The sequence below is a fragment of the Elephantulus edwardii genome, unplaced genomic scaffold, assembly GCF_000299155.1.
Source record: "Elephantulus edwardii isolate Elephantulus edwardi_28Jun2011 unplaced genomic scaffold, EleEdw1.0 scaffold00151, whole genome shotgun sequence".
Lineage (NCBI taxonomy): Eukaryota > Metazoa > Chordata > Mammalia > Macroscelidea > Macroscelididae > Elephantulus > Elephantulus edwardii.
Genome location: NW_006399901.1, coordinates 2742754 through 2766345, shown reverse-complemented (window position 1 = coordinate 2766345; position 23592 = coordinate 2742754). Strand labels below are relative to the sequence as shown.

General features: G+C 55.8%; 2 protein-coding genes across 2 annotated transcripts in view; one reads left to right on the top strand and one right to left on the bottom strand.

Annotated features, from left to right (window-relative positions):
* The window catches only part of PISD (phosphatidylserine decarboxylase), a 46871-nt gene extending 31097 nt beyond the window's left edge, over positions 1 to 15774 (top strand). Inside the window, exons 2-7 of the mRNA XM_006894809.1 lie at positions 12219 to 12384; positions 13677 to 13913; positions 14234 to 14372; positions 14554 to 14691; positions 14864 to 15024; positions 15550 to 15774. Coding sequence (XP_006894871.1) covers positions 12219 to 12384; positions 13677 to 13913; positions 14234 to 14372; positions 14554 to 14691; positions 14864 to 15024; positions 15550 to 15774 — 1066 coding nt within the window. The remainder of the gene's footprint in view (positions 1 to 12218; positions 12385 to 13676; positions 13914 to 14233; positions 14373 to 14553; positions 14692 to 14863; positions 15025 to 15549) is intronic.
* An 876-nt stretch (positions 15775 to 16650) lies between these two features.
* The window catches only part of SFI1 (Sfi1 homolog, spindle assembly associated (yeast)), a 129651-nt gene continuing 122709 nt past the window's right edge, over positions 16651 to 23592 (bottom strand). The window contains exons 23-33 of the mRNA XM_006894888.1: positions 23118 to 23278; positions 22670 to 22744; positions 20840 to 20914; positions 20574 to 20750; positions 20026 to 20273; positions 19249 to 19329; positions 18815 to 19076; positions 17498 to 17630; positions 17311 to 17389; positions 16839 to 16950; positions 16651 to 16755 (exon numbers count right to left, since the gene is read on the bottom strand). Coding sequence (XP_006894950.1) covers positions 16651 to 16755; positions 16839 to 16950; positions 17311 to 17389; positions 17498 to 17630; positions 18815 to 19076; positions 19249 to 19329; positions 20026 to 20273; positions 20574 to 20750; positions 20840 to 20914; positions 22670 to 22744; positions 23118 to 23278 — 1508 coding nt within the window. The remainder of the gene's footprint in view (positions 16756 to 16838; positions 16951 to 17310; positions 17390 to 17497; positions 17631 to 18814; positions 19077 to 19248; positions 19330 to 20025; positions 20274 to 20573; positions 20751 to 20839; positions 20915 to 22669; positions 22745 to 23117; positions 23279 to 23592) is intronic.

The following is a 23592-nucleotide window of genomic DNA, read 5'->3' as shown; positions in this document are numbered from 1 at the left end:
AAAAAAAGAAAAGAGAGGATAAATAGCATATACTGCATTGACACAGATGAGGGAGAGAAGTGTTTAAAAGAAAGAAAGGATTAGATATTATTTTCATGACAAGATTACAGAAAAAGAAATGCATAGTAAAGTGGACTGTGAACTTGGGGGGATTGTATAACAATGAAAGAATTTCCTTTTTTTCCAAGAGAAAAATAAACTGCGGGAGGGGTGGGCAGGAAGGAAAATGTGCAACAAGGAATGAATGGGGGAAAATTAAATGGAAGGAATAAGCTGTAACTATATATACATATGTTGGATTAAAAAATCATTACTAAATTAAAAAATTGTGAGTTCCATAAAATTTGGTTACAAAAAACATTTTGCTAAAAATATACATTTTCCTTCCCCCCCCTTTTTTTTTTTAAATTGAGATACTAATGAAGGATTATAGAGAACTTTTATTTCCCCTCATTCATTGTTGCATTTTCCTCGCTTCCCACTCCTCCCTGCCCCAATTCTCTTTTCTCTTTGAGAAGAAAAAAAAATTATTTCATGGTTATACACCACCACCCCAAGTTCACTTTACTATGCAGTTTTTATTCTGGACTCTTGCCTTGCAGATAATACCTAATCATATATTCCTTTTATACAGTTCTCTCCCTCATCTGTTTCAATGCAATGTACTTTATTTATCCCCTTTTCTTAGTTTCCCTCAAATCCAATGTCAGTCTTATTCTATAACAGTGGCATAATTCAGTATTTGTCCTTCTGTGATTGAAATATTTCACTCAGCATAATGTCCTCTAGGGTCACCCATTTTGTATCATTTCATGAGTTCCTTGTTTTTCAGTGCTGCATAGTATTCCACTGTGTGAATATACCACAGCTTCTCTATCCATTTGTTTGCTGATGGGCACTTGGGTTCTTTACAACTCTTTGCTGTTGTGAACAAAGACACAGTAAACATGAGTGTGCATATATCTGCTTGGCTGGCAGTTCTGGTTTCTTTAGGATATATTCCCAGTAGTGGAACTGCTGGGTCAAAAGGTATTTCTGTTTCCAACTTTTTGAGAAAGTGCCATACTGACTTCCATAGTGGTTGCACCATTTTACACTCTCACCAACAGTGAACAAGTTTCAGTTTCTCTGCAACCTCACCAGCATTTGTTGTTTGCACTTTTTTCCTTTTTATCTTAGAATCTGGGCTTTGAGGGGTTTTTTGTTGTTGGGTTTTTTCCCTTTCTTTCTGGTGCTTGGGACCTGGACTGGCTTTTCTGGGAGAGACTGAGGGCAGACCAGGGCACACTCTGAGGCAAGGCGTGGCCGATAGGTCCCTATCTGCCCATTGTGCTTCTCTCTCCTTGCTTCACTTTCTCCCTCTCTTCACAGTTCCTGTCACATGTTAGAGTAACAGGAATGACATCTCTAAACCTAAAGTAGTTGTGTGACTTCAGACGTCACATGTTGGGACACGCCCAGCTGTCCTCTATGGGAGTCCTGGAGCTTCCTGTTAACATTGAAACAAATGTAGTTGTGGTCAGTGTAGCGAAGTTTGTGTCAGTGTAGCATTTCACGCCTTAGGATTTTCAGAGGTTGATTTTTTAAAAAAAATTTTTTTAAGTCTCCTTGCCTTTCTACTGACATGTCTCTGGGTAGAACCGCCAGCCCTTTGATTCTCAGCCCATTGCTTAACCCTTTATGCTACCAGGAACTCTGTGGGATGATGAAACAGCAGAGCCTCAAATGTGGTGACAGAATCCTGAGGTCTGTAATGTGTGAGTGGGGAGGAGTCTGGCTGTGGGCACCAGTGGACAGAAGTGCACGTGGTGGGAGCTGGTTCAAGGGCAGTGGTGACTTGCTCACCAGCCACCTGGTCCTTCCTCCTCTTCTAAACCTTGGCCCTCAGAGGTGACTCCCTGGAGAAGGGACTCTGGTGGCATGAGGACATGGTTGGTAACTGGCCCCAGGCAGAAGGACAGAGTCCCAGGCACCAGCTCTCCATTCAGAGCCAGGCACACAGGAGGTTCTCACTACACCTGGAGTAAGTTGACAGAGAAGAGTGGTTCCATGTTGATTCTGAGTCCCCCAGTGTGGAGATGGCAGCAGCCAGCAATGTGGGGGCACCACAGAAGGGCCTCTGGGCCACCTGCTCTCAGACAGGAGGGCTTTTGGGCATGGGTCTCTATTAGTGAAATTTCAAAGAAGCCCTAGTAACTTGGCTACTAATTGAAAGTTGGCAGTTTAGACCCACCCAGGCTCCTCGGAGGAAAGATCTGTTTCCATAACGGCAACAGCCAAGAAAAGTATTAGGAGCAGTTCTGCACTGTCACACAGGACACTGTTATGTGCTGTTGAGTCAACTACAACACACAATAGTTCTGACGCCTCCACTGTCTTGAGCCAATCTCACTGTCTCTGACACACCTACCCCATTACCCCAGTTATTTTGTCAATCCATTTCATCCAGGGTCTTCCTCTCTTGTGCTGTCCCTCGACCCTTCCAAGTATGATGTCCTTCTCCACAGACTGGTCCCTCCTGGCTACAAGCCCAAAGTACATGAGATAGAGCCTCAAAATCCTTGCCTCCAAGGAGCAGCTTGGTTTCACCCTGCCCAAGATAGACCTGTTAGTTCTCTTGGCAGTCCATGGTATGTTCAATACTCTTCTCCAGCACCACAACTCAAAAGCATCAATTCTTCTTCTGACATTCTTGGTCATTGTCCAGCTCTCTGATGCATAGCAAGTAATTGGGAAGATATGGCCTGGGTCAGGAGCACCTTAGTCTCTAGACTGACATCCTTGCTCCTTAGCACTCCAAAGAGGTCCCTGACAGCAGATCTTCCTAATGCAGTTCGTCTTTTGATTTCCTTACAGCTGGTGCCAAGAGTGTTAATTGTGGAACTGAGTAAGTAGAAAGTGTTAACAAGCTCAGTCTCTTCTTATATGGGGCATTAGGAGTTGAAATCAGCAGCACCCAACAAGAGTAAAATTTTGAGGGTTTGTCTGTGGTTCACAACAATCGTGCATACTAGGAACACTTTTTAACAGTAGAGAGGTCGAGAGAACATTCCCATTGATGTCACAGTTTAGTGTTTTACCGTATTTCCTTTATCCACATGTCTGTGCACTTTCTTTTTCTCGGAACTGTTTGGGAGTTCTGGGCAAACATGATGTAAGTTTCCTCTGAATCGTCAGCGCTTCCGTGGGACAGTGGTGCTTTGACAATGCAGCTTTGTTGCCCTGCTGGCGCAGGGGCTGTTGGGAAGGGTTGAGCTGGGAACCACAGTGCAGGGGAGGCCTGGCGGCTGGGAGCAACAGGCCCTGCCCTGTGTTATCATGGCTTCCTCATTTCTAGCTTCAGTTTGTGACTTTTAAGAAAGGGAGAGAACTGTATAAATGGAATATATGATTAGATATTATTGACATGAAAAGAGTCCAGACACGAGGACAGCCTGTATAACAAGGAAAGAATTTTTTTTCCAAAGAAAAAAGCCAACGGGGGTGGGGGGTGGCAGGGAGGAAAATATGCAACATGAAAATATGAATGAATGGAAATCCAAGTTCTCTGTTAAAAAAAAAAAAAGTACAGAAAAAAAAAAGGCACAGTAGCCCAGTTCATGAAAAGGCACTAAGGCAAATTAGGCCGACTTACAGAGGTCAGGGCGCTGGGAAGCATCCTGTGTTCCTCATTCCTACTGGAAAGCTTCTCTGTCCTACAGCGTACACGGTGTGCAGTGGTGGATAATATGGGATGTTCTGGGTGCGATTTTCAACTTCATGTCAATGTTGTAGCATTGTTACTCTCATCTGGTTTTCAGACTTAGTTTTGGAGTGTCATAGCAACATACAGACTTCTCCTGACTGATGTGGTGGGTGCGTTGGCCAGGAAGCAAACTGGGACTCCCTCAGGATGGAAGGGCAGAATTCTCCCACCGCCCCTCCCTTAGGTAACGTGTTGAGGGCATTATTGGGGGTGGGTGGGTGGGCACAAGTAGAAGCTGCCCTGGTGTAGTGTACATTCCTGGAATGGTTTGCTTGTGCCCTTGACTGACCAGCAGGGGCCAGCTCTGTTCTCAGGAACCTTGACTTGTTCCAGAGTGGGGGACCTCTGAGGGCTCAGGGTCACCCTCACTGTATGGGTGAGGAACTGAGGTTGTAGCTGTGTAGCCATGCCCCGCAGGAAGGGCTGGGACTGGGCTGGACCTTACATGCCAACCTGACTGTCACCTCTGTTTGTGTTCCTTCTCCTGCCTGGTGCCCAGCTCACTGGGAGCTGCCCTCTCTTACCTTTGCTTGGCCAGAGCTGTGCCTGGAGGAGACGTGCAAATTAACGTCTGCACTTCTAAAATACCTTTTTCTGCTAGGCTACCTCCGTTCAGAAGTGCTTTGTCCCTGCCCTAGAACGTGGTCCATTCTCACAGTGCTGCCATGTTATTGTCTTTATTTTTAATTGTGATTTTAATGAAAATTTACTTCAAAGTTGGATTTTCATTAATTCATGTGGCACTTTCTACTCCCTACCCTTCCCCAGTTGACTTTTAAAAAAAATTTCATTCATTGCTGCATAATTTACCCCCCAGTCCACTCTGCCATGCCCTTCTTGATGTTGTTATACAGATAATGCGTAATCATATATTCCTTTCAAACAGTTCTTTCCTTCCTCTCGTCTAAAGCAGTGTTCATTATTTATACCCTCTTTTCTCAGTTTTCCCCTAGCCCCCATGTTGGTCCTGTTTTATAACAGTGGTGTTAATGCACTATTTGTCCTTTTGTGAATGAGATTATTTCATTCAGCATAATGTCCTCCAGGGTCATCCATGTTGTGTAATATTTTATTAATTTCTTGTTTTTCAGTGCTGCGTAGTATTCCATTGTGTGAATTTACAGTCGTTTTTCTATCCATTTATTTATTGATGGGCATTTGGGTTGTTTCCATATCTTTGCTATAGTGAATAACATAGGAATAAATATGGGTGTGCATGTATCTATTTGGGTGGCAGCTCTGATTTCTTTAGGGTATATTCCTAGTAGTGGAATTGCTGGGTCAAATGGTATTTCTGTTTCCAACTTTCTAAGAAAGTGCCAGACCACTTTTCAAAGTAGTTATACCATTTTACAATCTCTCCATAGCCTCACCAGCATATGTTTGCTGCCCTGTTGAACTTTGCTATTGTTGCTAGAGATGATGCCTCGTAGTTGTTTTGCTTTTCATCTTTCTAATAGGTAGAAATTTTGAACAGTTCTTCATGTTTGCCATCTGAATGTCCTCTTCGGTGAAGTGCCTATTCATATTCTGTACCCATTTTGTGATTGGATTGCTTACATTTTTCTTGAGGTTCTGGACTATTCTATAACTTTTAGATGTAAGTCCCCTATCAGATAGATATGTTGTTGCAAAATATTTTTGCCCTGTCTGTGGATTTTCCTCTTGTTGAAGTTTTTTGGTGTGTGTAGGGATTTGATTCTTAGAAGATCCCATTTGTCTGTTTTATTGTCTCCTGGTTGCAGGTTTTTCATTATGCTTAGAAGAAGATTCATGCTGTGGATTAGGGTTCTTCCTAGCTTTTCTCTTATGAATTTTATAGTCTTTGGTTTTATTTCTAGATCCCTGATCTACTTTGAGTTGGTTTTTGTATAAGGTGTGATGTGTGGGTCTTACTTAAGTTTCCTGCAAAAGGTTTTCCAATTATGCCAACACTGTTTGTCCTTTCCCCACTTAACTGATTCCATCTCCTCATCAAAGATCAGTTAACTACATAGGTGGGCAAGCTGATTTCATGGTTCTCAGTTCTATTCCATTGATCTGTCTGTTGCTGTACCAGTACCTCGCTCTCTTGGCCACCATAGCTGTGCAGTAGGATTTGAGACCAGGCAGTGCAGTGCCACCTACCTTGTTTCTCTTTTTCAGTAGTGTTCTACTTATTTGAGGTCTCTTTCCATTTGCCTTTTTCATCTTGTTGAAGAATGGAATTAATATCTATATTGGGATTGCATTGAACTTGTAGATTGCCTTTGGTAGAATTGTCATCTTTGTGATATTGAGTTTTTCTATCCATGAGCATGGTATATTTTTCCATTTCTCCAAATCTCTTTTTTGTGTATAGGTCTTTTATGTCTCTAGTTAGATTTATTCACAACTGTTTCATCTTGTGGTTAGCTATTATGGTATTGTTAGCTATTATTGGGATTGTTTTTCTTTGCTCCATTCCTATATTCTCTTTGTTACTGTAGAGAAATCCAACAGATTTTTATATGTTGATCTTGAATGCTACTTTTTTTAAAAAGTTTTTTTTTTAGAAAACTATTTTCATTATTGCCTTGTATTATCACAATCTTTATAAATCTGATCCTTATTTGTCTTCTGGGGGTTGGAAACATTACACATAAGCATGTACAGATGATAACATTAGCAAATTATGGGCCGCATCATTACATGTCCTACATCAGTGGATTCATCAGTGGAGACAGTCTGTGTTCAGCTGTGCAGCAGGAAGCCCTCCCTGGGGCCCGGGCAGTGCCTCAGGGGTATCAGAAATCTGTAGGTGGGACTGTGAGGTTGAGGGTGGTTTAGCGGCTAGGAAGCAGTCCAAGATACAAAAAAGAGGTAACTGGAGATGTCTGAATAAATTACCTGAGGTAGTACCTGCTTATTCCGGCTCCCTGCCCAGACTGCTGGGAAGGTGGTGACCTGAACGTGGCTTCTTCTGCTCACCGTGGGGCACCAGCTATCTTTCCTGCAGGGCCTCTACCAGCCCACGGAGAGAATGTCTCCAGAGTTTCCCCCTCAACCCCTAGGACAAAGTCTCAGTTCAGAGGAAGAGGGTACTTACTGCAAAGATGGGGAGAGGAGCCCCCTGGCTCTGTAGCGCTACTGGCTCACACACTCACCCGGGAGAGTCTCCCTAAGGTGGGAGGAATGAAAAATTCCATGACTGGAAGAGATTTTCAAGATGGTAAAAGGGTCTCCATCTCCCCAGAAATGAATTTACTGATTTCTTTTTGTGCAAGTGGAAATCTCTTCGAAGGTAGGGAGGACTAATCTCAAGAGACAAGTGGGCTGGTTTATCAGTTTTGCAAAAATGCTGACTCAGTTAGAGGGTGGTTTAAAAGGAGCATTGTATATGTGCGGCCAGGGAGAACACTGGCTTCCTGTGGGTGGGCAGCAGGTGGAAGCAGAAGCATCACCTGGCCACACTCCTCCCCTCCCTGCCCTTTTGTGACTTGGGCTAGATTTTATTAGGCAGTCAGGGAGCCTGGGTGCCTGGTCAAGAAGTACAGCAGGCTTTGGGGAAGTCAGTAGGCTCTACCCGGAGAGTTCTAGTTTCAGAATTTGGTGGTGGTAATTATCTGTTCTGTCTTCTCTCTTTCCCCTCCTCTTTATCCCATCTCACATGGTATTTCCTTGGAGCTCTGTAGTGTGAAGCTCGTTGGAGCTCAGAGATTGATTAGAGATGTCTGCTGTGGGCACAGGCAGAAGGACTGTGGGGCGGCTTCCAGTTCCTCCTGGCTGGTACAGCGGCTTGTAGCATGGCACCCACGAGGAAGTGTCACATGGCACTAGGCTGGATCCTGTGTGAGCTGAGTCGGCACTCACTGTGCCCTGTTCAAGGCCACCTTATTTCTCCCGATCACTAATCCGTGCTGTGGGTACAGGTGAGGCCACTGAAGGAGGCACCCTGACCTCAGCCCAGAGCGTGTCTTCTTTTTCACTAGTTTGTGCCCTTCTTTCAATGACTCATTTTTAAGGAGTTCTGTGGCATCATCTGTTAGGGCTAACCTAAGGTGGCACCGCTCTGGCAGTTCAAATCCAGCTGGAGCTCCCCGGGAGTAGGATGGATCACAGCCTCCGTTGTCTCTTACAGCTGAAAGGTGGCGACAGGGCTGGGGCCCAGTTTGTGCGCTGGGAGGAGAGGTGGGAGGCGGCCTGGGTGGAGCCCGGGGGTCTCAGCCTGGTGAGGACAGGCCCGCCCCTCTCTGTCTGCTGGCCGGCTGCCCTGTCCTGCCCTCTCCCTGAGCCCAGCCCCTCCTCTTAAAGGGGAACTCCGCGTCCCTAACGCCTAACGGAGGGCGCCCCCGCGTCCCTAACTGAGCGCGCCCCCGCCCGCAGCCCATGACGAGTGACGCCGCCTCGGGCCAACCCCGCCCCGGCCCCAGGCTCCGGCGCCCCGTGCCGTGGGGATCAGAGGAAGTGGGGCGCCGGAAGGCGAAGGGCTGACCCCAGAGAAGCCAGACGGCGGCCAGTGATTTGGAAGCTTCCCTGGAGCTGCCTCCCGTCCCCCCCGCAGCCGAGGTCCGACTTCAGCCCCTGGGGGCGCGGGCTGCTCTCCAGAACTGTGGCTGGGCTGGAGGAAGCCGCCCCGACAGTCGGAACCAAGTTGGGGACTTTTCTGGACTTTTCCGGCCCAGCACAGGCCCAGAGCCGGTGAGCTCACTTCCTCGCACTCACTGGGCAGCGCTGCTGGGGGACGTGGGGACCCCCCCCCCCGCCAGACAGAGGGGCACCTATTGGAGACCTTGGGGTGGGCGGGGCACAGGGTACCAGGAGGAGAGGGAAGGGGCTCTGCCTCAGTGGGACTCTGAGCAGCTTCAGACTCCCGGGTCACCGCCTGAGGGCTGGCCAGGGGTCGGAGGCGCCTTTCAAAGAGTGAGGGACAGCGTCACGCTGAGCCCTGCCTCCTGTCCTCCGCCCCCCCCCGCCGCCTGGACCTCAGCGCCCGTGAACTTCTCTTCTTGCTTCCTCTCTTGTCTAAGATGCCTTACTTGTCTCACCCTGGAGACTCTATTTCCCTGTTTTCAAAAGGGCTTTGAGAGTTTGTCCGATTCTGGCCTGAGGACACCCCGCCTAGGGGGCTGCTTCTGGATTTCTGTGGGCAGGGGACTTGGGCTAGATGGGGGGGGGGCGGGCTGAGGTTTCTAGGGCCAACATCTGGGGGTGTGTGCTGGGCGGGGGGGGGCGTGCCTTGGACCAGAGGGGGCACTGGGGTTTCTCCTGGTGTCCTAGACAATTCTGCTCTGAAAAGTCCCAGTCTCTGGCTGCATATGCGAGTATCAAGTTCAGGGCCAGCTTCTCCTGGGGCTTCCCCGCCTTGATCTGGGACTCGGACCACACTCTGAAGGGGTTGGGGTGAATGGAGACATTGCAGCACTACTGAAGTGTGAACCCCCAGAATAGGTGACCCCTCAGGTAGTCGTATCCGGCTTTGCGCCCTCCTTCCAGGTTAGGCTCATTCCCCACAATTTAGACTCTTCCCACAGAGCTTCCCCCTCTTCCCTCTGTTCTGTCCCTTCCTCCCTGGGCTTGCCTTTTTGGAAAGAGGCAAGGTGTCAGGGTGAGGGGCTGAGGGGTGCAGAGGCCCCAGGATCACAGTGAGAGCTCTCCTCACCCCACACCCATTCTGGGGTAACAGATGGCTGCCTCTGTAGTCCTGCTAGTCACACCCTAAAACTCACCACCCTGGGGTGCTTGACTCCCTGGAGGGAGGGAAGGTGTTAGCACTGCCCCACTCAGGACACCTCTATCTGTGTCTTCATCTGGGGCTCGAGTCCCCTGCCCTACTCAGAGCTGGGCTGGCTTGGGTGAGGAGGGCTGGTGGGTGTCTCTGGTTTGGAAGACAGCATGTGGAAACAGTGGGGCCCTCTTCTGTCTGCATGTCTGTCCCCTAGCTCTGAGTAAGATGGCGCAAGTCTTGTTTGCTCTCCAGGAACCTTTCCTGGCCTGAGGAGAATGGTCTGAAAGAACCCTGGCTCTTTGATATCAGTGGCTCATTTTGGAAAAAAAGAGTAGTGATGGAGACAGGGGCTGGCCAGGTCACGGGCTGGTGGCCTCAGCCTGGCCCTTCAGGGAGCAACTGGAGGGTTCATGTCCACTTGCTGGGAGGACTGACCACTGGCACTGCTCGCTTTGTGAGACTGAAACACATAGGTTCACATGGGGAGCTGCTTCGATGACCCGAGATGGGGACCATTCTGGGTTTATCCGAGGCTTCCTGAGTGAGCCTTTCTGACAGGGTGCCGCAGTGTCAGCGCTCCGTCCCATCTCCAGCCCACAAGGCCAGTGTGTGCTCAGCCCTCCAAGCCGGCCCTGGTGCTATTCTCTGAGCATGAACGCCCTCTGGGTATGGCTGGTGGGCTGAGGGTGACATGCTTGTGGTGGCGAGGTTAGAAGGGGCCTTCTTGTAGGGCTGGGGAGGAGCCAGACGTTCGTGGGCCTGTCCCTCAAGTTGGGATGGCATTCTTGTATCTACTGACTCGGTGCCAGCACCTTCCTGAGTGATGGGGTTTAGGGGTGTTGAGTGAGGGGAGACTAGTGCACCAGATCAAGGGTCCCCCTGCATGGGAAGACGAGCACAGCTGGAGCAGTCTGGACTGGCCACTTTCTCATTTAGGGGGACATCCAGGTGCCCACCCTCACTTTGATTGGCCTTAGTGCCCTGGCACCCAGGGGCCACTGCATACACAAGGAGCCAGCACATCTCTGAGCAGGCTCTGGGGGTTTCTCCTGGTGACTGAGGTGGGTTTGCCAAGAGGAGCCTTGGACTGGGGTCAAGGCTGGATTTTACTAGGCCTCAAGCAGATCTCCACACGGGGTTTGGGTGCTGAGGAGGGCTGCAAGCTGCTGCCCCCAGCAGAGCAGCGGGGATTGGAGGCCAGAGCAGATAGCCACTCCAGGCATGTTTGCTCTGCCCGAGGTTATCTGTGCGGATGGGCGGCGGAGAAGCAGGGCGGGGCGGGGCGCAGATAGGGTGGCTTTGGGCCAAAGTGCTTTCCTGAAGCAGAGCCCGCGATGAGGGGGCGCCGGCTGGGTCTTCATTTCTGACTCTCCTGGCCAGCCCTTGGAGGGAGGTATGCGGGAGTAGGGCGGCGTGGGAAACTCCGAGAGGGAGCTCGTCTCGCCCGGCTTCCCGCGCCTCTCATCCTCAGGCACCGGCTTGTAGCCCGAATGGAAAATGGGTCAGGTCCCGGGTGGGCGGCTGCCAGCCAGCCAGGCGGCCGCCGGGAGCAGAAGCGGGTCCGGTTCCTCTGCCTGCGGGATAGCTGCTCGTGCGCGGGGCCTCCGCGGGGCTCGGCCGAGCAGGTGGTGACCCCCGCTGTCTGTCTGCAGCAGTGGTGAGCCGAGCGCGCGCTCGCTGGGCGAGGTGACGGCGGAGCCCCCGCGCGGGCGCAGGGAGGAAGGAGGAGAGACAAAGGCGCCGGCGCCGCCCCGCGATGTGTCAGTCAGAGGCTCGGCGAGGACCTGAGCTGCGCGCGGCGCGATGGTGAGATGCTGCCCGCCGCGGCCTAGGCGCGCCGCTCGCCACCTCCTCCGCAGGGTCCGCGTGCATGTGCGGCGGCCTCGCGGCGGCTCCAGCCCAACGCCCGGGGACCAGCCCCCGCGTCTCGAGGGGCCCGGCCCGGCGGGGCTGAGCCGACGAGCCCGCTTCAGGTACCTGCACCCCGGCCGAGGCCCTGCCCGGCAGCTCCCGCACCCCGACGAGCCCGGGGGCGCTGGGTGAGATGAGCTGGAAGGGCAGGGGGTGGGGGTCCGTGGACCCGGCGCCGGCCGAGGCCTCCATTTCTCGGGGACTGTTTTGCGGTGTGTCGCACAGGGGAGGCTGCCTTCACAGTGAGCAGTGCGTCACAGGCTGGCCTTGGCTCCATGCAGTCCTTCTGCAGATGAGGAAGCCCAGCCTGGGGTCACCTGACAGTGGGTGGCTGAGTGGCCTCACGGCTCATTGTGCAGTCGGACCTCATTGTTTGGCGTTTGGAGCCAAGCGTGTGCGGAAGACCCTGGCCGCGCTGGTGGTCGTGGGGCAGCGGCTTTAATGGGGTTGCAGGGTGGGCACAGGAGCTCCACTGTCAGGACCGTGTCATCTGTCCTGGTCCCTTGTTTAGAGACGCGGAAATGAGGAGCCCTGAGGAGACATCCTTCTGGGCCCTGCAAACAGCTGCACGTCACTGGGGCCGGCGCTCCTCAGGCCAGGCTCTGGCTCCTCCATCTGCCCTGGTGCCGGGGTGCATCAGGGCTCCCCACACTGTACCCCAGCTGTTCTACCTGCACCAGATCACAGGAGACACTGGGCTATGGGGTTGCTGGGCAGGAACAGGCCAGCCAAAGCGCAGGTGGGGCTGAGACCCAAGGGCATCAGTGCCTCCAGACCCCCCACTTCATCAGAGCGGGGTTTGCTGTGAGTGGACGGGGACCTCGGGGCTCCCAGCCTGGAGTGGCGCTGACGGGCCTGTGCCTGCGTGTCCCGCAGGTTGCATTTCCCCCAGCTGGCCCTGAGGCGGAGGCTGGGACAGTTGAGCTGTATGTCCAGACCTGCCCTGAAACTGCGCTCCTGGCCCCTGACGGTCCTCTACTACCTCCTGCCCTTCGGAGCCCTCAGACCGCTCAGCCGGGTGGGATGGAGGCCCGTGAGCAGGGTAAGTGCTCATGAGGTGGGGTCTGAGGGATCCAAGGAGGATGAGATTAGGCAAAGTGAGAGGTGGAGGACAGCTGTGGACAAAGGTATAGGGGACAGCCAACCATGGAGTGGTGTAGGACAGCCATGGACAGAGGTGTTGGGGACAAATGTGGATGGAGGTGTGGGGGACAGCCATAGACTGAGGTGAGGGACAGCTGTGGACTGAACCCACTTGCGCACCAGAAGTCTAAGCAGCCTTTGGAGAGGAGGCTGGGTGGTTGGTGGGCCTGGCCCACTGGGCTGCTCCCTCTGACCTTGTGGTGCTCACAGGCCCCTCCCTGCCTCGGCTCTGGGCAGCTCTGTGCCGTTTCGGGACTCTGGGTTCTGAAGCATGCATACTAGGTACCCGGACAGCGAGGTCTGTGCCCAGGTCCCGTGCCCAGCAGGAGTCATAGGAGGTGATTCTAAGCAGTTTGGACAGCTCAGGAAGCTGGGCCGCTGGGCTCCTCAGGAGGGACTCCCCTAGGTAGGGTTCCCTTAGGTGGGGAGTGGGCTTTCTGAGGTGACTCCTGTTGGTGGCCTTAGGAGGAAGCCTGCTCCTGGACTCTTGATGTCACAATAGCTGACAGCTCAGGTGTGAAGGGACATTAGAGATGAGACCCACTTAGCCAGAGGGACCTCAGGGGAGTTGTGACCATGCCAGGTGGGTGGGTGGCAGCTGAGGGACAGGAGCAGCTCTCTGGGAACCACCCCTAGTTCACAGAGGGGTCTGAAGTTGGAATGAGGAGCTGGAGCCTTGGTTGTGTGCGGACAAGCAGTGGCTGGTCCAGGAGGCATCTGTGTGGCAGGAGCATCCGAGGTGTCAGAGGCAGATCTCCCCTGTCCTGCATGAGCCCGCAGTGCAGGTGGGCTTTGTGGGGTCCAAGGAGACCATCTCTGCACCAGAGCCAGAGATACCAGTGAGGTCATGTGGGTGGTGGGGTCGCCTGCGGCCTGTCTAGGGCGAGGAGCCCTGTCCGGGTTTGTCTGCACCTCCTCAGCCTCACACCCTGGAGGGTGGAGGCGCTATCTGACCTTTGTCTGAGCGAACACCAGGTCCCCCCTGAGTGTAAGTGCGTCACTGTCTCAGCGAACCCCCATGTGCCTAGCACCCTCAGTCTGGTTCCCAGTGACAGCCAGCCACATCACAAAGTCAGCTTGGGTCTCCTTTGTGGCCTGGTGATTGCCAAGCTCTCTCCTTTGGGGGTGGCACACCTGGGGGCATGCCTGGGGGCCAGCACTGACTTCCTTCCCCTGCCCTGTGGCCTGCAGGTGACCCTGTACAAGTCTGTGCCCACCCGCTTGCTGTCGCGGGCGTGGGGCCGCCTCAACCAGGTGGAGCTGCCGCACTGGCTGCGCCGGCCAGTCTACAGCCTGTACATCTGGACATTCGGGGTGAACATGAAGGAGGCGGCTGTGGAGGACCTGCACCACTACCGCAACCTCAGCGAGTTCTTCCGGCGCAAGCTCAAGCCGCAGGCTCGGCCCGTGTGCGGCCTGCACAGCGTGGTGAGCGTTCAGCGGCTCCTAGGGCTGGACAGGCAGGCAACTCCCAGGGTGGCCTTGAGTTCCCCCAGGGGAGGCCGGGCGGGCAGCTCCCCCAGCGGAGGGCTGGTGGGCAGCTCCCGAGGCCTTTGCAGGCAGCTTCTTCGGAGGCTTTGAGGGGCTGGTGGCCAGCGCCCTTAGGGGAGGCCTTGTGAACAGGGGAGACAACTCCGCGGGGGTGTCGGGAAGCTTTAAGGGGCTGGGGGCAGCTCCCTGGGGAGGCTTTGCAGGGCAAGTGGATGGCTGAGCTTGGGGTACCAGTCAGCCTGTCCTGTTCTGTCCAGATCAGCCCATCGGATGGGAAGATCCTCAACTTTGGGCAGGTGAAGAACTGCGAGGTGGAGCAGGTGAAGGGGGTCACGTACTCCCTGGAGTCCTTCCTTGGCCCTCGCACCTCTGCGGAGGACCTGCCCTTCCCACCAGGTGGGTCGTCCTCTGGCGGAGCTGAGCCAGGGTGGGGCGGGAGCTGAGGGAGGGGAGGCCTGGAACCAGGTCAGGGACTGTTCCATGGAAGCCCTGGGGCTCCTGCGTGGAGCCTGTGTGCAGATGGGGCCTGTATGAGATTGTGCCCCTCTGATGTCTTCCTACCCATGTCTGCTTGTAGCCACCTCCTTCAGGAGCAGGCTGGTCACCAGGGAGGGGAACGAGCTGTACCACTGTGTCATCTACCTGGCCCCCGGGGACTACCACTGCTTCCACTCGCCCACTGACTGGACCGTTTCCCATCGGCGCCACTTTCCAGGTGTGGGGTGATGGGAGGCAGTGTCAAAGAGGGGACCCATGTTCCAGATCTGGAGTTTGTCACTCCTCAGGCACCAGATGGCCTGGGTGTTAGAAGCAGGCAGCTTTAGCTGTGTGGGGTGTGGGGCGGTGGCCTGGGGCCAGGCCAGGTGGACTCACTAGGCCTCCCGCAGGCTCCCTGATGTCGGTGAACCCCGGCATGGCCCGCTGGATCAAGGAGCTCTTCTGCCATAACGAGCGGGTGGTGCTGACTGGGGACTGGAAGCATGGCTTTTTCTCGCTGACGGCTGTGGGTGCCACCAACGTGGGCTCCATCCGCATCTACTTTGACCGGGTGAGTAGAACCAAGTCCCCACTGAGGCCTGTGGGCCGGTCCCGTGGGACACACTTGCCGGGCAGCAGGATCCACTGGGATGTACAGTCTCTCTTGCCTTTGCTGTCATGTGCCCACCTCAGGGTGCACGGAGGTGCCCCCCACCCCATCCTGCTCCTGCGAAGAATCTGGGTCACGCTGAGTGCAGAGGACAGGTAGAGCTCTTGAGTGTGGGAAAGGTCATGGTGACTAGTGGGGCCAGGACACGGAAGGCTGGTGCCAGACACAGCTGCCCAGACGAACAGGGATCTGGTGCCCACCCTGCCTTTTTTGGTGTCCTTTCTGGGTGCTGGGAGAACAGAGCTGGGGACTCTTTGTGACTGCTGAGACCCAGGCTCACTGGCTTGGTGACCCCACCTCTTTTACTGAGCCCGGTTGGGGAGTGGGAACTGAAGGCCCCGCTGACCAGCGCAGAGAGGGACTGGGCTCCATGTCCCCCAGGGAGGGCCGCAGCCTCTGAGCCCCACTTCCACCCCGCCTCTCCAGGAGCTGCACACCAACAGCCCACAGTACAGCAAGGGCTCCTACAATGACCTGAGCTTCGTGACACGCGCCAACAAGGAGGGCATCCCCATGCGCAAGGGCGAGCACCTGGGTGAGTTCAACCTGGGCTCCACCATCGTGCTCATCTTCGAGGCGCCCAAGGACTTCAAATTCCAGCTGAAAGCGGGACAGAAGATCCGCTTCGGGGAGGCGCTGGGCTCCCTGTAGGGACCCGTCCTGACTGCTGAGGAACTATTTCCGAAAAGCAAGATGTGTGAGAGGGTTTCCCACGGAGCCCCTACAGGCGTCCAGGTGAGGGCCGCCTGGGGCCCAGGTGGTCTCATCAGACAGTACTTGAATCACTGCTCCCGCTGCCCGGAGATGGAGGGGGACAGGCTCCTCCCACAAAAACAACCAGGCGCAGGCAGGAGTGAACAGGACACTGGATCTTTCTATAAATCTCTCCTGGTGAGCGTTCACTTGGTCTTTTTGCCCCCGCCCATCCCCCACACCTGCCTGTTGCACAGAATGAGGTGCCCTTGGCACTGACTGTACCCACCTGTCCCCACGTGCAGCTTTCTGGTCCAAGTGAATAAAGTTGACGTTCCTGTGGGTTCCTGCAGGCCGAGTAGGCAGCCTGCTGGAGATGAGCTGACCCTGCCATCCCGCCCTGCACGGACCTGATGGCCTTAGAGCGGGGTGAGGAGGCCCGGTGGACCCCTCCCGCATCAGGGGAAAGCTTGGCCCACATCCACCCCCAGCCCTGCGTGGAACCTCATGTTGGAGGCGCCGGAGCCTCGGTTGTGGGAGGAGAGTCAGTGCCTAGAACACAAAATTGTCCCCAGCCGCCAGGTACACCGTCGGGGGAGTCACTGAGGTGGGGCCAGGGCGCAGGTTGATCCTGGGGACGCTGTGAATTTTCTCCTGCAGGAGAAGCCATTGAACTTTTTCAACTGTATCAGTAGCACAGTATTTTTGTATGAAAAGTGGGAGACTTCTGAACAGTAATTCATTTAATTGCAAACATTTTGAAATAAAAAAGGTGAAAAACCTCAGCATCACAGCTTTGTGTTCTGCTCCGGCAGGTGCCCCTGTGCACTGGCACTAGCACAGGGCACGCCACAGGGCCTGTACCCGGGCGATGCAGGCCCCCACGGGCTGGCGCTGGGCCCGGAGCTCCGCGGCCAGGTGCTGGATCTGGGCCTCCACCTGTGGGGCGGGTGTGGGTGAGGGTGCTGGCCGAGCAGGAGCACAGCTCATCCCTCCTGAGCTTGGGGCGGCCCGGGCCTCACCTCCTCCAGCTCGCTCTGCACCTGCTGCTCCGCTTCCCGGTCCTCGGGCTCGGGCTCCTCCCGGCTCAGCTCCAGCCACCTGCGCAGGCTGCGTGCCTGCCGCTGACAAGACCTGAGGGTTGAGAGGCCTGTTGACCCCCAGGCTGCACTTGAGTCCCCCAAGAGCCCGTCCAGAAGAGGGAGAAATGCTGGCTTAAGAGGCCATCGCTTAGCCTTCTCCATCCTCCTCTGACCTTCCCCAGTGTGAAAGCCTCATTGCCTTTCTGCACAGCTAGAAGTGAGGGGACCAGTGAGCACACCTGAATCTCTTGATTCAGGATGGGTCCAGCCAGGTCTCAAGGCCCCTCCACATCTGGTGGGCACATGCCTCCCCCTTGAGGGCCATGGCTTCTGTGAGCAGGAGTGATGGAGTTTCTGGACACCGTGGCCCCCCATCCCCAGACTCTGGCAGGAAGGGCACCTTGGGTCTCACCCGAGGTTCTGCTTGGTGATCTGGTAGTGCTGTAATTGTTGGCGGATCCCCTCGAGTTCAAGCTCCAGGTCAGTGCTGCCTGCAGGACCGGAGGAGGTGAGCCTGACCTTTCTTCAGGGATGAGGAATAGGGCCCCACTCCTCCACTGCCCCCCTTTCAACCTTCCCCCCGCCCCTCCGCCCCTCACCCAGTGCGCCAGGATGCACACCTGCCACCTCGGGCCCGGGCCCAAACCCAGGACCTGTGAGGTCCCCAGGGAGGAGCAAGTGGAGGCTGGAGGCACTGGCCAGGGCTGGGGGCGCCTGCAGCTTTGCTGACACCTGCAGAAGGAAGGGGGATGGGAGTGATGAAGGAGCCTGGCTCAGGCCATTGTCCCTGTCAGGATGGGGGTGCAGGAAACAAGCTGCTTCTCACTAGCTAGCTGGACCCCTCCCCTCCACCTGACTCCCCTGAGGGCTGTGTTATCACTGCTCCAAACAGCTGCCCCACCTGGTCTCTTGTCACACATCACACAACTCTGCTGGTCACAGGTCAGCTGGGCTCTCCTCTCCCCTCCAGCCAGCGACTGAAGCAAACTCCATACTGCATTCCAGGCTGTGCCCTGATCTGTCCTCTCCCAGGTCCCCTGTCCACTCAATGTTGAAGCCCCCTCCCCACCCTGCTTGAGTCCCCTCCCCCGGAGCCCACTCCTCTCTGGTGGCTTCCGCCCACCCTCATCCTTGTCCTTATGCTGGGCCTGTGGGTTGCGACTTGGCCTCTGCTGAGAATTCCCCCCCTTCCCATCAGTCAGACTCACGCAAGCCTCTTGTTCCTTTTGCTCAGATTTGATAGGCTCAAAACAGACCCCAGGTACTCTCTGCAAAACCCATCTGCACATCCACCTCCACTTGAGGAAAATGCTCCCATTCACCCAGATACTGAGCTGGAAGCTGGGAGGACAGGTCTTCTTCTTCCTCCCTTTGCCTCTGTCTCGTCCTCCCCCAGGACCTGTCTGTTTCTCCCCACGTCCACCTCACAGATGTAGCTACGCACACGGCCAAGTTGAAGGGTGAAAACTAGACCCAGAGCTTGCTGCTCTTACAACACAAGCTGGTTCTGACTGCACTGACCCTCTGGAGATACCCTGTTCCTGGAGCTGTTTGGTGGCTTTGAGCCCCCAAAGATAAGTGGCCTTTTGGTTAGCACAGCACACTACAGACTGCCTTCCAGTTCTCTCTCTGCTCCCTGGCCTGAGGCCCTGCATGGCCGTTGGCACCTTGTATATCTTTGTGTTAGTTATTCAGGAAAGAGTTCCCTATCCAGAATATCAGCTGCCCAGGAACAAGGACCCTGCAGGCCCCTCACAGGACCCGGGGCCTATGAAGCACAGCATCAGCACCTACATGACCCTCTTGAGTCTTCAAAGCTGAGGAGTCCCAGGGACTCTGCCCGGCTTTCCTATGGCATTGAGTACAACAGAGTCCAGCAGGCCAGAGTGGACGTGTGCCTGTGACTGGTCACTTACCCTGGCTGACTGATCTGCCTCGTGCAGCATGAAGGAGGATGGGGGCAGCAGCACCAGTTCTGGGGGTGCACTCTCTGTGGGGGGCAGCCTTGGCTCAGGAGGTCTCAGCAGGGCCCTAGGTTCAGATGGGGGTCCTTGTGGGGCCAGGGCTGTCCAGGAACTGCTGGCTGGGGCCTCAGGCTTGGATGGGGGTCCTTGTGGGGCCAGGGCTGTCTGGGACCTGTTGGCTGGTGGAACCATGGTGAGGCCGTGCTCCTTGGGCCTGAGCAGATGGAAGGTAGGAGCCTAGTCAGGCCATGGTCCCACCTCGAACTGAGAGTCCTTCCCACATAAGAAGTGTCCCTCACAGGTCCGAGGTGCACATTCTGGATTCTGGCAGCCCTGAGGTGCCCCCAGCCCATCCATCCTACCCATGTCCCCTGACGGGACCACACTCCAGGGGTTTCTGGCTCTGCTTGAACTCCAGCAGGAAGTCAGGGCGCCGTGGCTGCTTCCTCTCTGGGTGGGCAACACCCCTGAGAAGATACAGGGTGGGTTGTCAAGGCTGGAAGGGTCCGAGATCTCTGTGGGGTCAGTCATCTAGTCCACCCCCCTACTATGTTCACAAGGGTCTGAAGGCCAGGTCAGTCACACAGGAGGCTGGGGGACCTAGGCCACAATGTCATTCCATAGCCACCCCACCTCTCCCCTACGTTGGCTGCTGAGACATTGTGGGACAGTGGGAATCAGGGCAGAGAGGAGGCCCCGCCGCTCCCCACGGCACTGGCCACTCAGGGTGTATGCAGCGGTTTATAGAATTGGGAGGTCATCAGGGAAGTGGACAGGGCAGATTTCAGGTCCTGCTGTGGGGACGGGGAGCTGTACAGGGAGAAGGAAGACTTGCAGGGCTGGACAGGAAGGGCAGGTGCTCCCCACTCACTCAACTATCACTTTGTACCACGTTGCACAGCTCACTGAAAGATCAGTGGTTCGAGTCACCAGCTGCTCTGAGGGCAGGGGCTTGGCAGTGGGGTTTCTGGTATCACTTTGGGGAGCAGGGCAGGAAGGGACACACTGGCAGGAATTGGAGGCTTTAATCCTAGTCTGTCCTCCACCTCCCTCAGACCAAGGGCGGGATGGGGGGGGCAGAGGTTGGGTGGTGAGCTCTGAGGAGACCCCAGTGTTGCTCCTGGCTCTGCGCTGTGTGGAGGCAGGTGAGCGGTGCTACTCACAGCTCCGGGAGCTGGCGGTCCCCAGCAGCCAGGGCCAGGCTGTCCAGGCCTCGCCTGGGTCTCGTTCCCTGGGTCCTGGTCTCCAGGGAGGTGTCCCCGGCCCTGTCAGGGATGCAGCTGAGAAGGGGGACCTCGAATGTCACTCTCCTGCCAGGCACGATGGACTGAGGCTCCCTGGCCGGGCCCAGTGCCTTCTGCTTCCAGAGCATGGCGCAGCGGTGGACGATGCGGTAGAGGCTGTGGGCCATCTGCCAACAAGCCCCCAAGACGGGGGGGGGGCTCTGGTCAGGAGGGATGCTGGCAGGCTGTTCTACACAAGCATGGGGGACCCCGGTCATCCACCCCCACACAAGGGTGAGAGACTAAATCAGGAGGACACTGGCTGTCCACCCACCCACAAGGGGAAGAACTCTGTGAGTGGGGACGCTGGCTGGATGCTCCACACAAGCAGGAAGGGTCACAGTCTGGGAGGATGCCGGCATCCACCCCGCAAACAAGAGTGGGAGACCCTGGCTGTCTGCCCCCCCACAGGTACGACCATGGCCTACCTGGGCCTGCTGCTGGACAAGCAGCTGCTGCCGGGAGGCCTTGGTGGCCGCTGTGAAGCGCAGAAGGTGGGTGACGCCCCTCTGCAGGAGCTGCTGCTGGTGGGTCTGCATCGCCTGCTCCAGGCGCGCCCTCTTTCTCCTCCTCTCCTGCACAAAGCCCTGCCAGGCGTCCCAGGCCTGAGGGAGAGTGGAGCTGAGGCCTGCCCCTCACCTGCACCCCCGCCTTCCTCCCCACAGGCACGTCCTCGAGACGCTCCACTCATTACCTTCGCCTGCAGCGAGAAGGACCAGAACCACAGGGCTCGAGCTGTGCCCTGCTGCTCCTCCCTCCGGGCCGCCAGCTGCGGGCAGAGAGGAGTCCTCAGTGGACGGAGGGGCAAAGGCAGGGCACCGTGGGCTGGCAGGTGGGGCCAAGCCAGGGAGAAGAGCTGGCAGATGGGGAGGTCAGCAGGGCTGGGGGGTTGAGACTGCCCTCAGGCCTGCACTGTCTAGCAGACCCTTCAAGTTCCCTGTGCAGGCCAAGCTCAGCCCAGCCTCTGCCCTCTGCCCAGGACACAGAAGGCCTGTGACAGGCACTTGGAGCAGGGACATCCACCCCTGCCTGGGCCTTGGGGCCCGCTTCCTGGAACATGATCCTAAGCCAAGTTTTGAAAGGACCTGTCAGGTGACAGACCCTGTGGTACAAACAGTTACAATGCCTGGCTGCTGGGATTTAGTCCACCCAGAAGCATCTGAATAGGGACTTGGCCCAACTACTTCTAAAACACAACAGTCGCGAGACACCCCAGAATAGAGTCTAATCGACACACATACAAGCTGGAATCAACTCGGCGTCAACTGGGAGAGTCAGGGAGACCAGAGGGGAGGCCCATTGTCCTCCCTTTTGACCTGGGCTGGCCCTGTGACCCAGAGGACATGACATGCAGTCATTGCTGGGCCGGACCTGGAGAGACCGACCTCCAGAAGGTTCCTGGGGAACCCAGCCGCCATGCTGTGAGCACCGCGGCCCTGGCTGGCAGCCCCATGCAGGACCATCTGAGACCGTCCAGGCACCATAAGCAACAGAAGACCCACCCGCCACTCAGCCCACTTAGCGACCAGCAAGGAACAGTCGCCGTGATAACTGCGCAGCCACGGCATTTGGGAAACAAGTGGGGACGTGACAGATGGAGGCGGCATGGCCGAGCCGTGCACAGCATGGGGCTCGGGTTGCGGGGTGGGGCTTGACTCTGAAGAACCACTTGCTGGGTTTGGAAGGTGATTGACAGAAAAGCTAGAGGAGATGGAAGAGAAGCAAGAACCAGGGTCTGTGTTAACTTTCTGTGAGATGTGGGGTGATGGGGCAGCATGCCTGGCAACCGAAACGTCTGTGAGCAAGAGACATGCCAGGAGACGGGGTAAGGAGGCTGCACTGGGCCCTGTGCCAGAGCAGGGCCCTGACCTGACAGCCAGCTAGGACAGGGAGAACCTGGAACCAGCCCAGCCTCTCCCTTCTCACTTCTGCCTGCCTTCTGGGCCTTGGCCAGCACAGTGGATAGAAGGTGAAGGGGCAGAACCAGACAGCTCTCTGCCCCTCCTCCATGTCTGCATCTCACTCAGACCCGTCCTGGCTTAACGGCAGGAACCACAAGTGACTTCCTCTAAGAAACACCAGATTGCTTGCCTGTCACCTCTCAGGGTGATGTCTGTTACCTTGAGGGTCAGCACGCTCAGATCTTGTCTAGTCAAGTGTCTCTCCTGCCCTCGGAAGGACCACTGACTGACAGGTGAGGTGAGATGAGAGGCTGATGACTCTGGACCTACGTGCAGCGGTGCGGGCCCACCTGGCCTCTGACCAGCACCGGGACCAACTTAAAACACATTTCATGGGAACTTCTGGAGACGACTTGTGTTTTTCTCTGGACACTGTAAACAGACCACTGACAGGTTGCTGGTGCAGGAAAAGTGATATGGCAGTGGAGCTGCGAACTGACCGAGGCAGGGGGAGGCGGGACACGGGCAGTGGTCCTGAGACACTGATGCTCAACCTAGTGAGCCTCGGGTGGACGCTAACGAGCAAGCGGGGCAGGTGGGAAAGGGGACAGGGTGTCACCCACCTGCCGTCTCCACTGGTGGAAGCAGGTCCGGCAAAGTCGCTGGGCCAGAAGCTGGGCGCCTCGCCTTTGCAGGAGCTGGGAGAGCAGACATGGGAGCAGTAAGTTCTAATGGGAATCAGGGAGCCCACAGCCCTCAGCCACTCGGGGCATCAGAGCTGACCCCCCAGGGCACTGCAGTTAGAGGCACCACACAGGCATCTGATGTTGTCAGGGCCTTACGCTGCTGGAAGCCGGGGTTGTCTAGATGAGCTGGGGGGCTCCAGCTCTTGAGCTTCTCCACTGAGTCACTGTATTTCACTTGGGGGAGACCTGTTTTTATGCTACCCACCTATAAAAACCCAGAAAGGCTCAGTCTGTCCCCACAGGACCCCAAACCTCCCAGCAGTGCTCTAAGCTCCTCCAGAGAGCCGGACGCCTTGCCATGCGAGGGGTCTTGAGCCGGCCTCACCGTCTTCCTGATCCACCCGCGATGGTAGGACTTCCACCGCGACAAGGCCTCACGCAGAAGCCGGCGTGTGTGGTGCTTGGCTGCCCTCTCCAGCTGGACTCTCTGCTGGGCTGAGCTCTGGCTGCGGCTCCTCCAGCGCCGGAAAACTGTCAGGACGTAGCCTGCAGGAGACCAGCCAGAGGGTTCCTTAGTAGGACCTCCGTGAAGAGAGCAAGCATTCTGGGGTACATTTAAAGTGGAGGACAAGGATGGGGTGCTCAGCAGCCCTCTGTCATCACAGGATTGCAGCTATTGGAAGGACTACGCTGTCACCTTCCTGGTGGCATCTGGACAAGAACTAGACCTACTGATGGGTCCCTGGGAACACAGGCTGTACCCAGAACCAGGGTGATGCCAGGGTATTAGAAGGGAAAAAACTGAGGGGTGGGAGAAGGAAGGCGTGATGGAGGAGAAGGATGTGGTGGTGGAGGAGGAG